We start from the raw sequence: 12,601 nt of genomic DNA, 5'->3' as shown, positions 1-12,601 counted from the left end.
CGTTCATAAATTCTCCTGAATACCTTCTTAAACAAGCGTTGGAGTTAAAACAGTTAATTTTAACACATCTTAGTTGGATAAATAGCAGTGCTGCACCGACACACATATACAGGATAATCTTTAATTCAATGGGGTTTCTGAACGAAATAAAACACATTTATTTGAAAATTACCTACATTTAATTAACAAAATAATATTATCATCACAATCAAAAGTATGTCATAGATATCTTATATTTTTAAAGTTTGATTTTAAAATTTAACATTTTTTCTACGAAACTTCGGTGTCCAGTTTGACTTGATCCCTAGCGATCTGGAAGCTCGCGATGAGCGCGGCAAGCTCAACCCGCTCGCTGCTTCCACTCGCCAACCTCGCTTCAGCGTCTGACATCTTTATGAGCAACGACACTAATACTTCTGGAGGCAGTTTCACTGTGAACATCACGTTTTATTGGCGCGTGAGGACAGAGGGTTGACGCTGAACAGTACTGGGATTACTGAAATGTTGATATTAACCACTTCTTCTTCTTCTTCTTATCAGCCCATGGACGTCCACTGCTGGACATAGGCCTCCACCAAGCCTCGCCACAAAGACCGGTCGTACGCTGCCTGCATCCAGCGGATCCCCGCGAACCTCAATAGATCGTCGGCCCATCTTGTGGGAGGCCTACCCACGCTACGTCTTCCAATACCACAATTATGTGGATATTATACAATAATGGGTTTATGGCAACAAGTTGATAGCAACGCGCTTGAAATATCACTCAAATTAAAATCAACAACTGCACAAAGATTTTTATCCGAATCTAAGTGACTGCGATTACAGAATACAAATAAATAAGCATTGCTGCCTATATCATTTTGTTATTTTGAACATCACTTCAACAAAGGCAAATTTACTGCTTTATTGATTACACAGAGATTAAATTATTACCTATTATTATTATTATTATTACTATAGATAATTTAATAACAACTTCGTACTTACCCCTCTGTATGATAGTATGAACTTCAGCCAGTATATCGCTAAGTGCTAGTCCTTTTGCAATCTTCAAGTCTTGTATGGCTATTTAGCAATCTAAGGAAATTATTTGAGTTCTGATTATTTAATACATTAATTGAATATGCGTTTTATCGCTGATTGAGGGAATCGGAAATACCAATAAAATTGAGATTAAAATGGTTCTGCAGGCTTAAATTTTTTATATTCGATGCGTTATCATACATAGTTCATTACAAAATATACACAAAAACTGAAAAAGCTAGCTTGACCCGATTCACCTTGGCTTTGGGGTGAATCAGGTTATCTATGGGGTCAATAGATTTTCGATAGGGCTGGCACTATTTAGTTATTTAGGGGATTAAGATTAGGAACTTTTTAATATCTTTAATGAGTTACAAAACTTTGATGACCAAATTAAACTATTTAATATTCTTAAACACTAAATAAAAGTCATTTTCAGTTCAACAAAGTTAAATCTAACAGCTCAACAAAAGTATTGTGACATCCCCGATTTGTCCCTATTCTAATTCTAGTCTCTATTCCCCTCAATCTACTGTACGTATAAAGGATACATTTAAAGCAGGCGGAAAAATCATTTTCGTTTAGCAACCAATTGAGTATGCTGTCGATATCGGCGCGGAGGGGGTGGCCGACGCAAGTGTAAACATTATCTTCGGTGACGTCACGATACGCCAGCCACGTGCTTTGAAGCGTGTTCAAAACCTTTCTCATATCACCCCCGGACAAGGTGAGAAGCGCCTTCATTCCGCCCTCTGACATTTTTACACTGAAATCATTTGATATTGAAGTTAATACTGATTTTCTGAGTCGGTAGTAATACAAATTAATAATGTTTTGAAAACGATTACGTAATGATGTTAATACTATCTGCAAATGCTAAAATCGCGCAATTCGCTTGTGTACATATTTGTATAAGAACAGTTGATGTAATACTAAAATAATTAATAATTCTAAAAATTAATTGGCGCGAAGTTAATTATGAAGCATCAAAGATTTTTATTTTTACGTGTGACGTTTTGGTAAGATTATTCATGCACTTCAAAGAAAAGTCAATGCAATAAAAATAACGTGTTTTCGTTGCAATAATGTGCAAAACTGCAGAAGTCACTTTTTTTTTTGTTGCTTAGATGGGTGGACGAGCTCACAGCCCACCTGGTGTTAAGTGGTTACTGGAGCCCATAGACATCTACAACGTAAATGCGCCACCCACCTTGAAATATAAGTTGTAAGGTCTTAGTATAGTTACAACGGCTGCCTCACCCTTCAAACCGAAACGTATTGCTGCTTCACGGCAGGCGGTGGTACCTACCCGCGCGGACTCACAACAGGTCCTACCACCAGTAATTACGCAAATTATAATTTTGCGGGTTTCACTTTTATTACACGATGTTATTCCTTCACTGTGGAAGTCAATCGTGAACATTTGTTGAGTACGTATTTCAGTAGAAAAATTGGTACCCGCCTGCGGGATTCGAACACCGGTGCATCGCTTCAACACGAATGCACCGGACGTCTTATCTTTTAGGCCACGATGACTTAAAATGTGAGGCTGATAATCAATGGATTTTAAGCACGTACCCTTCCGTTGTGACAATTTCTTGTAATCTCGGCACAATTTGATCTTGCTTGAGAGGGGCAAAACGAAATCGCGTACACCGCGACTGTAATGCTGGGATAATTTTACCCAGGTAGTTGCATATTATGCAAAACCTTACATTCTCGGTGTACTTCTCTATAACTGAAACGAACGAGAATCTATATATTAATACGTGAAGCAAAAACTTTGTATAGGTACCTTTTTACGAAAATTGCGCGGACAGAGGAGTATGAAATTTTCCACACTTATAGGGAATATAGAGAAGGAGTGTAGAATGTTAATATTTTTTTTTAATTATGCATTAAAAATACATTAAATCGATAAAAAAAATCATTACACACACTACCATGTATTTGACACACATACTATTTGTTTATTGTCAAACTTTTCTTATTGCTTATAGTCTGTGGTCAAATTTAAAATAGATCAAAATATATTGTTTATCTTTATTATTATTTGTCTAAAGAGTAGTCTTGGCGAAATCTGTGATTATAGAAGTACCTAGTAATTTTTAATTTGTTCAAAATCCTCGAAACAATGAGCCAACAAAATAATCCGTGATTCATTTATTAACACGTTGACTGCCATGAAGGTCACCGGTGTCCTACGCGGCGCACTCAAGTAATTGTCTATTTCTTCTTACAAAGACGCCGGAATATCTAGTAGACTCTGAGCTAAACGAATCCGAAGATACTGAGGATGAATCTATTTCTAAGAAACCTAAAAGACTGAAACATACATTAACAAATAAAAGGCCAAATTTTAATAACAAAAATCAACCTGATTACTTTAGAGCGCCGCGTGTGGCACCAGTAACCTACATGGCAGTCAACGTGTTAAGAAACTTTTTTTTTTTTTAAATAAAATACAACATTTAAACAACTTATTTTATTGTACAGAACAAACTGTCGAAGAGGCTTTCCATTGGATTTTCCTCAAAGCTTTTCTATTCATGATGAGAGTATGAGTGGGCTCGGCTTGCAGGGGCAGCGGTGAATGACAATTTATTTCGTTCTCCTTGAGCACAGGCGACTTTGTGTTGACCGACGAATGCGGCAGTCGACTCACTTTCACTCCCATTACTCTACTTACTAAAGTCGTGAATAGAGTATTAACCTGGAAATTATAAAGTAATCTTTTACGCGAATTTCCAAACACAATAGCGCTCCTTAAAGCATGTTATGTGTTTTTTCATTGTTTCATTACTTTTGTTAAGGTGACTTTAGTATTTTCAAAGACTCCGGTTAAACCGGTATTATTTTACCGGGCAACATTTCAGCAACAATATTATATTCGGCACTAGCCACATTCAGATAGAATGCCTAGTCAGTCCACCTCGAAATAAAAACATACCATATTGTTCAACTTTTATGTAATGAAATGATATTTTTTGTCTCATCAAAGACAAACAAAATATAGTTGAAAGTATTTATCATTACCTACCATATCTCCGGTTCTCGCTGAACCTTTGAAATTTTCCAACAAATGTTCGGATGCAAACTTTTGCACGCACGATATTCTGACGGCCCTCTGGTGTTCCAAATCAGATTTGTTACCAAACAATGCCAACAGAGGTTTCTTTGTTTCTGATTCAATAATGTTCTTAATAGTTGAAACCCACAATTTCAGTTTCTCAAAACTTTGCAAATTTGTCAAGTCGTACACGAAGAGTATAATCTGAAATTTGATGATTCAGTGATCCAGTAGATTGAATTGATACGAAATATTGAAATAGATCAAGTAAAGTTGAACGGTATAAATATTACCCTTAAAAATTCAATCAGATATCAAAATCAATACCGAAGAATCAAGGGTATAACTCAACCACGTTCGGACTATAAACTTCGAACTCTTACGAAGGTACACAATTCATATCATAAGAATTATTCATCAATAATTGAACTTTAAATAATACAAAGGTATGATCGTACACGGTTTTAATTTTATGTTTTAATTTTTCTATATCATAACCATATATAATTATTATTATAACCATGAAGTATGTTCTATAACTGTGTTTTCGTAACAAAATATTTTGATAAACTTATAGAATTTGCGATAAAGTCAGCATAATTTGATACTATATCCCTCGCACAAAAAACCCCTCAACATTCCTTTACTACAGAAGTTCTGTATTTATCATAGTAGAATAAAGGCCTAAAATTATTATAATAAATCTTTAAATATAAGTAAACAGTTCAACAATACAAACATTAAACAAGTGTTTTCAAGATCTTTATAGCTTGATAGTAAATATTAATACTAGAAATACGTGTGCGTCGTATTGAAGAATAAAATTAAATATTTAATAAATCTTACATCAGAGGCATACAAGTAATTAGCCAGCATTTTTGTATGAATTGCGTTACCGGCCACATCGCACAACTGCAGAGGCACAGGGGGGCGGAGCCCCAGACACTGGCCGGCCATTACTTCAGCTCCTTGAGTTCCACCTGTATAACTCGCATTGCTCCCCAGATAGCGTGTACATAAACTAGTCTGTAAACAATCTCATAGGTAGTAATCTAAAATTTAGTACAGCGGTTTATTCAATTGTGAAAAATTTTAGGTATTTTTCAAAATTTCATTAAGGAATAACTTACACTTACCTTTCCAGTCGCGGGTTCACCGACAACAGTGATCTTGATTGTTTGACCCTGAACTTCGTTATCATCGCTATCTGACATAACTCCAATTTGTCTCAACTTTAAAAGTAATTTTAAAAAACACTTATATATCACTCAACAATTTACGTGACATTTTATAATAGAGCAATTAAGTAAAGAAATATTTGAAAATTCTTCTGTTTTATTTGTGTGTAATTTGGTTTCTATGGTAACTAATCACTCGAAAATTTCTATATTAGTTATTATACATTAATTTTTTTGGACATTTATCTTTATTTATTTAAAAAACTTAATACGTTTAAAGGCTATTTAAGGAAGTAGTATTAATAGCTAAATGAAACTACATATTATACTCCTCAACTGAGTCTTCGACTGGCGCCTCTTTATACTATGTAGGTAGCGGCGTTGACCTTGCAATGTCTTTGGGCTCCGGTAACCACTTTACAGCAAGTGAGCCTTGAGCACGTTTACCGACAAAGCTAAAAAAAGTTCAACGCCGAACATTATATTGAGAAGGCAATAAGTAAATATGGAGTTAACTTATTTTTTCGTCAGAATGAGCCCTTCTGAAACTACAAATTCCCAAAAACGAGGTTGCAAATCTTGATTCTCTTGGAATCTAATTCGCTTCTTTATTCTCAATCGTATTGATTTAGATTGAAGTAATGCATATATAAAGGCATTTTTGAGAAGTCACGTATGAAATATCTAATGTCTGACACTTTTAGGTACAAGCGCCTCCGGTTTTATGAATGCACTTCGCTTTCACATGATTCAAAGTTATTTTGTTTGCAATATTTTGCACGAAATTTGTTCTAAAAAAATCCTGATGCCAAAATTAACAAAAAAAAAGATTTACAACAGCAAATAGTTATTAGCTGTTTTTACTCACTTCTCCTTAGTGCATTCTGAGCGTCATTTGTCATAGCATCAGCTTCATCAAGTATAATTAATTTAGGTCCTGCTTTAAATATAGTCCTTGTTGAGGCAAAACTGAGTATCTGACCTCTAACAATGCCAATGCCTCTATCGTCAGAAGCATTAAGTTCCAACACCTGTTAATGAAATTTCACGATCAGCCTACTTTCGTTTATTGCTGGACGTGGCATAAGACATGCAACTTAGCAGTTTTAAACATTTATTATAATGTCTGCTTCCTCCAAGCTACCTCTCGAATGGCCACTAACATTATTAATTTCCTCTCATTATTCTTGCTCTATTAGGTAACTCAGCTAAGCCCTGCTCTTGCTAGAGTAGATGTTAACAAGGTCTCTGAAATGAAGCTCTGTGAACTCACCTACACATTTGCTGTAGCTGGTATAGCCCTTTGAGGTTACTAGCAGTAGGTAAGAAAATAGCAGATAAACATCCTCCATTCCTATCTCTCAATGTAAACCACATTAAATAGTTTATTTTTCCTAAATCCCAGAGCAATGCAATAATTGCAAACAAGAAACCCAGTTGATTTTTAGTGTATAAATATATAGGATGTAAAAACTTTACCCAAAGCAAAACTAGGACCAAACTATTCTATGCTATAAACTATTCTGTATTATAACTATGCTTGTTGTTTCAGTAAACAAAAAAATCAATGTAAAAGAAGCTTATAGCCGTCCTCTGTATTTTTAAAAAACCTCCAATACCACATATTAGTTTTTTATTGTCATTGAATAAATAAATAAAATATTTTGTTGGTATGATGCTTTAATTTAAGAGTCAGCAACCTGTCTTCATTTCCAGGAATGGTTTTAGTACACCTTGTATTGTGCAATCAGTAAATTTTCATTAAAGCAACTATCATTTTAGGTTCTTTAATACAGATTTTTTCAGATAGGAATTATATTTTATAAGGAATTATATTGCTTATTGAATTATATTGCTACTTAGATGCAATCTAAGTAACTTAATTACGATATTTATGACCAACTTTTTAAAAATGCTCATCAGATTCTTAATTTTGCTGTTAATTAACTGGTCTAAAAATGTACATACCATCGAACTAAATTGCTGTGGAGTGTACATTTGTTTGGCACAGGCTAGAATGGTAGATGTCTTCCCGGTTCCAGGAGGACCGTAGAATAGTAGATGTGGGAGCTGATTCTCTTTCATAAATTGATTTACTGTAATGACAATATTCTAATCTCAGTAAATACATATATTACTGTACTAGGGCTAGTACCTAATCTCACAAAAATAGGGATGTAGTCGTTGGAAGGCTGCTGCCTCAATTAAGATGTAAACAAAGTACTCTAGAAGAACAAAAAGAAAAATCCTTTACTTTATGTTACAATGTACAAAACATACTGGTACGAAGAGGGGGTTTATGCATTAACTGTTATAAGGTATTCGTATTACGGTTAGCAACTTAATATCAACCTGATTCAAGTCCAATTTTTATAGCCTCAAATTTGATAGTCTCTATAAAATAATGTGATCATTAGTTTCAGAAATTTATACTTACTTGTTTTTATTATATCATCATGAGATACTAAATCATCCAATCTTTTTGGGCGATATTTTTCAACCCTGCGTAAAAACAAAGTTTTAATCGACGTATTAAAATAAATTGAGTTATGATTTTTTGTTTAAATCATTGTTTAATGATAATTCATACCATGGCAAATTCTGGCCTGTTTCCCCAACAGTCATATTGTTTTTTTAACAGTGTTTTTAAATCGCTTCTAGTATGTAAGTACAGATACCTTAATAAAAACAATAAAAACGATTTATTTAAATTGTGGATTGGTTTACAAGCTTGAGGAAACATAAAATTCAAAATTCGAACCATAGATAGTAGTAGTAGTTTTATTATTGGAAAGGCAAAGGTATCATACCATAAAGCGTAATCTTTCATATATTTTTTATATGTAAAATGATTTATGAAATGAAATGAAGTTGATTAATATGAAACATAACATAAAATGCAATGAAATGAAAACGAAATGGAATTAAATGAGATGAGATGATATGGAATGAAATATAATCTTAGTAAAATGGTGGTCATTTACTGAGACTTTTTCAGTGAACTTTTCAGAGGATCCCAAAAAGTTATGCTCAGCGGCTTTGTTTCATTTTCTCACATTTGTGCACTTTCACAGATATTAAACAGGTTATAAACCATCGTTATTACACATTTAAACCTGGAAAAACACTAAATAGACAAAATAAAACACACAACTTCACTCCTCGCGCCAAAAATCTCGAACCATAAAATTAAATAATACACTTAATATTTGAATTTAGAGTGCATTAGCATTCTGTGATTTGATTTGCAATACCTAGTTAAAGATTAAAACTAAGCGCTTAAATTTTTAAACAGAAAGATTTGACCAAATCAACTGGTAAATGTAAAATAAAATAAACTAAGACAGATGTGTAAGATATTGTTTATTGACTATAATTTCTACCAAATTTAAACCTCAACAATTTTTTTCAATTTACTGTTGAACTAATATTAGCATTCTGGCAACAACGAAACTTTTCTTCGGCCATTTTGTCACCGTCTACTTGGGAAGGAAGAGTTCTAAAAGGATTGTTTTTGTTTTTGACTTAATTTTCATAGAAAAAATATTTAGAATTTCAAATAATCACCATGGTTGATCAAATTGAAATGGCACTGGATGATATTATAAAAGCTAACAAAAAGACAAGGATTGGAGGTGGTGCTGGAAGAAAATTTGATGCAAACAAAAGAACAGGACGTGGAGGCGGTGCTGGATTTCGTAGCAACCGCCCTGGTGGTGTACAACGAGGTAGAAATCGTGGAGGCATAACGAAATCTACCAACTATTCGAGGGTAATTCCAATAATTAGATGATTGTAAAATTACAAATGGCGGGCAAATGTGACGCATCAATGTATCTAATTTGTTCTCAAAAAGTCAAGCAACCATATGGACCATCTTGTTGAAATAGTTTTAGACGAAATTTGACACTTTGATTCAAATCGATACCCTTATTTTATTCGTATCCGACCTATTCTCAACTTGAAACCATAATCCCAGCAACCATATTATTATCTCCATCAACGTTTTTGTTTTGCATTGTTTACCTACATCTGCCGGAAAATTCTATGATGGATGCTGATATAAAAGTGTAATGAATTCGAGCAAAACGTTACTTTTGTGGAGATGTCTACAGTGCAGTTTTGACCAATTTATAGAATTGACTTCAGGAGTTGAAAAGTAAATAAAGGGGACTCCATGGACGGCTGAGACTGGTTGTGCTTCATAACTTATTAGTCTTGTGTCTGTGTGATGAAAGTGATAAAACAGTTCTATATTTTAATTTTCGAATAAAAACATGTAAACTACATCAAATGTTATTTTATCAAGTGGTTCAGATGTCAATGTATTAATTTTAGTGCCTAAGCTTTGAGTTTTTATTATATTCAAAGGAGGCATAGAGAGTAGCCACATGGCTAGCTCTATGAAGGATGACCTTTTCAGGGTGATGTGAACAGCACTTGGAAACATGATATGTTCAATGATTTTGGTGAGAGGAAACTTCAAAGAAACAGTGGGACCATAACAACTGGTCCTACCAAGCTGCTTGTATCCAATTTGGACTTTGGAGTATCAGATTCAGATATAAAGGAACTATTTTCGGAATTTGGCATCCTCAAAAGTGCATCTGTACATTATGATCGGTCAGGTAGATCTTTAGGTATGTATCACAAAGCATAAAAACTTAGTTTGATCCATTATGTATTTCATTATACAATATATTTAAATTTTTTAGGTACTGCAGATGTTGTGTTTGAAAGAAAAGCAGACGCTGTGAAGGCTATGAAACAGTATAACGGAGTGCCACTTGATGGACGAGCAATGAATATACAATTAGCAACATCTGAAATCAATACTTTAAGGCCCGAGGCTAGAAATCGAATTGGTGGTGCGAGTGTGGGGGGTACTATACGAAACAATCCTAAAAGAGGTTAGATATTTTCCAGGATTTGTTTGTATGGGAAGAGTGATAACAAATTACATCATTGTGATTTGTGACAAATCACCATATACATGATGGCCTCTGAGTCGAATCAATCTGGAAACACCTAGTCATTGTCGGAAAGATACTTTGATAAGGCTATTGGTCATGATAATCGCCATATTGTTGCTGCCGCTGACTATTTCTGCCCACACCGGAGACTGTAACTGTTGATGTCCTAGACACATCATTATGGATCCATCAGATCCAATAACTCTTGCATTAGACACCTTCTGCTTTAACACTAGGAATGTGCTTAGGGACTGGTAACCATACTCATTGAACTCTAAAGAGTTTGATGTGCAACCTAATCCATAGACAGACAACTGATCTGGTAGTAGATTCATTTGCAAAGCAGCTGCCCATGAATTGTGTTAGACCTCCTCCGGAGGTGTTCAGGCAACTGTTAGCAAACCCTTCTCTTCTGGCTAAGCATTCGTGGTGTAACTGGAAAGGCCTCCAGCCCTAAATCATCCTTCATTTAAAAAAAAGTGTATTAAAATTAATTACTTTTTTTAAAACTGATATTTTCCCACTAGTTCTTGTTGTACATTTTCACTTTACTGTTTGCAAGTTACAAATTACTAGAAATCCATTAATTATTTTATTTTTGAAGGAGGTGGAGGAATTAGAAATCAAAGCAATAGTGGAGCACGTGGGGGAAATAGAAGAGGACGTGGTGGTGCAGGCAGAGGCAAACGACCAGTACCTACTGCAGAACAATTAGATGCAGAGCTTGATGCATATGTGAAAGAAATCAAGTGAATAACTAATGAGAATGTGCATAGACACTCAGTTTTATCTTAAAATATGAATGAATAAGCTTTGTGTTCTCAATGTTCTAGATTAATTGTAAAAGTATAGGTTATACTAATAAAAGACTACGAATTATAAAGAAATTATAATTCTAGTACATGTATTAAATTGGATAAATAAACCCAGATTTGAAATTTTCTTGTATAGATTTCTTTTTAGTCTGTAGTTGTGTACACAAGTGTAAACATTTTTAAGGAGGTTATCGTAATTCAACTGTATTGCAGTGAATGCATCTGCATTCGGCATCTGCCGATTTGGAAACTGCCTAGATCTTAAGTGGTATCACTGCTCCACCTCCAAACATCACTACCTGTGCAGGTTAAAAATTAACGTAGCTACTGGTGATGTTATTCGTTCAATGTGGAAGTCTGTCAAAAACAATGAGAAATACATTTTTAAAAAATTTTCATGGTCATTACTCTCAATTTCAGCACATCGAGAGTCATATTTTAAGCTACGGCAACATCAAAGTTCATTTATAAAAGGAGCTGTGGTACAACCTTACAGGGGCACGGAACGGGCCTCGGGGAAACCCCACTGCCTGGACAGAAGCTCCCTGCCACACAGGGCGGGGGTGATGTGGGTGCAGGGTGAGCTTTATAGGGGAGAGAGCTGTTCGCAACGTGCTCGGCTACAAATGACATCGACATATATACATAATACGATGGGCTTGCGCTGGTTGAGGGAGGACGCCCGGCGCCAGGGTCCCTCCGGCGTCGTATTGTCCTCTGCCTTTTTTTTCCTTGCAAACTAACTACAGGGACAACAGTCAGTAGAACGAGGGGCCCGCCACCGGCCCAATTTAAAGCGCTAACCCGTTCCGGGCTCCCCATAAGGGGGGGAGCGGTCCACCCACAGGGCTAGTGAAATGGGTCCCCATAGGAGGGCAGAGGGGGGGGGGACGATGAGTGTGGACAGCTGTCCCGGGGGGGCACTCGTTATGAGCACTCCCATATCACTCCGGTTAAGCCGACTATCTTGCCATAGCAGGGGGTTCTAGTAGCTCCCTTGACAGCGCCCGACTATCAGTTGGTCTGGCGTGCAAGGGAGCTATTTTGTGAAGATGCTCGTGGGATCCATCGTCAGCCCGCTTGTAAAGATTACGATCTATCCGGAACTCCTCGAGCGACTCCACATTTAGATCCCGGGCTATTACGTCATTTCTGACGTAACGCTCTGCTCCTACTATCGCGCGAAGAGCCAGCTTTTTCTGGGCCTGCAACCTCACCCGCATACGCTGCGGTATGAGGTGATACCAGGCCGCAGCTGCATACGTGATACTGGAACGGACATATGTCTTGTAAATGCCGAACTTAGTCCTGACTGGTAACCTGGAGGCCAACACCGGCCAGAGGAAAAACCTCGCATAGCGGACGGCCGCCAACGCCGACATGGCGTGGGCGGTCATTCTCAAACCCCGGCCGATATTAACTCCCAGGTACCGGACGCTGGATCCAAACTCGACATTGACGCCGCGGAGACTGAGCTGTCCCGGGACGACACTTGTACGGACCGGACCGAAGAGGATTGCCGTGGTCTTCACCACGTTGACC

At 36.3% G+C, this 12,601-nt stretch overlaps 2 protein-coding genes across 3 annotated transcripts; one reads left to right on the top strand and one right to left on the bottom strand.

Moving 5' to 3' along the window:
• Positions 1-156: 156 nt before the first annotated feature.
• Positions 157-8,063, bottom strand: RfC3 (replication factor C subunit RfC3). 2 transcript variants are annotated; one of them, XM_028183640.2, is made up of 8 exons: positions 7,862-8,063; positions 7,709-7,773; positions 7,240-7,367; positions 6,140-6,302; positions 2,602-2,761; positions 1,575-1,789; positions 988-1,065; positions 157-431 (listed from the first exon to the last, which is right to left on the bottom strand). In XM_028183640.2, exons 1-8 carry the CDS (start codon positions 7,894-7,896, stop codon positions 271-273), a joined length of 1,005 nt encoding a protein of 334 aa, XP_028039441.1. In that variant the 5' UTR covers positions 7,897-8,063; the 3' UTR covers positions 157-270. The 2 variants fall into 2 exon arrangements, with proteins under 2 accessions (XP_028039441.1, XP_089585615.1); XM_089729489.1 differs by lacking the exons at positions 157-431; positions 988-1,065; positions 1,575-1,789; positions 2,602-2,761 and adding exons at positions 3,494-3,736; positions 4,064-4,297; positions 4,940-5,119; positions 5,230-5,336.
• Positions 8,064-8,715: 652 nt separating this feature from the next.
• Ref1 (RNA and export factor binding protein 1) lies at positions 8,716-11,186 on the top strand. Its single transcript, XM_028183636.2, has 4 exons — positions 8,716-9,043; positions 9,695-9,911; positions 9,987-10,181; positions 10,849-11,186. Exons 1-4 carry the CDS (start codon positions 8,840-8,842, stop codon positions 10,995-10,997), a joined length of 765 nt encoding a protein of 254 aa, XP_028039437.2. The 5' UTR covers positions 8,716-8,839; the 3' UTR covers positions 10,998-11,186.
• Positions 11,187-12,601: the final 1,415 nt, after the last annotated feature.

The sequence above is a fragment of the Bombyx mandarina genome, chromosome 08 (assembly GCF_030267445.1).
Source record: "Bombyx mandarina strain Sakado chromosome 08, ASM3026744v2".
NCBI lineage: Eukaryota > Metazoa > Arthropoda > Insecta > Lepidoptera > Bombycidae > Bombyx > Bombyx mandarina.
The sequence above is the reverse complement of the archived record's forward strand: the minus strand, read 5'-3'. Positions and strand labels throughout refer to the sequence as shown.

What these genes read in the sequence shown, in the direction of transcription:
- RfC3 (XM_089729489.1), bottom strand. Translation starts at nt 7,896, where the DNA reads ATGACTGTTGGGGAAACAGGCCAGAATTTGCCATG. An exon ending in ACAGGCCAGAATTTGCCATG is followed by an intron (nt 7,774 to 7,861) that starts GTATGAATTATC and finishes GTTTTTACGCAG; the next exon opens with GGTTGAAAAATATCGCCCAA. An exon ending in TGATGATATAATAAAAACAA is followed by an intron (nt 7,368 to 7,708) that starts GTAAGTATAAAT and finishes TTGTCATTACAG; the next exon opens with TAAATCAATTTATGAAAGAG.
- Ref1 (XM_028183636.2), top strand. Translation starts at nt 8,840, where the DNA reads ATGGTTGATCAAATTGAAATGGCACTGGATGATATTATAAAAGCTAAC. An exon ending in AATCTACCAACTATTCGAGG is followed by an intron (nt 9,044 to 9,694) that starts GTAATTCCAATA and finishes TGACCTTTTCAG; the next exon opens with GGTGATGTGAACAGCACTTG. An exon ending in ACGAAACAATCCTAAAAGAG is followed by an intron (nt 10,182 to 10,848) that starts GTTAGATATTTT and finishes TTATTTTTGAAG; the next exon opens with GAGGTGGAGGAATTAGAAAT.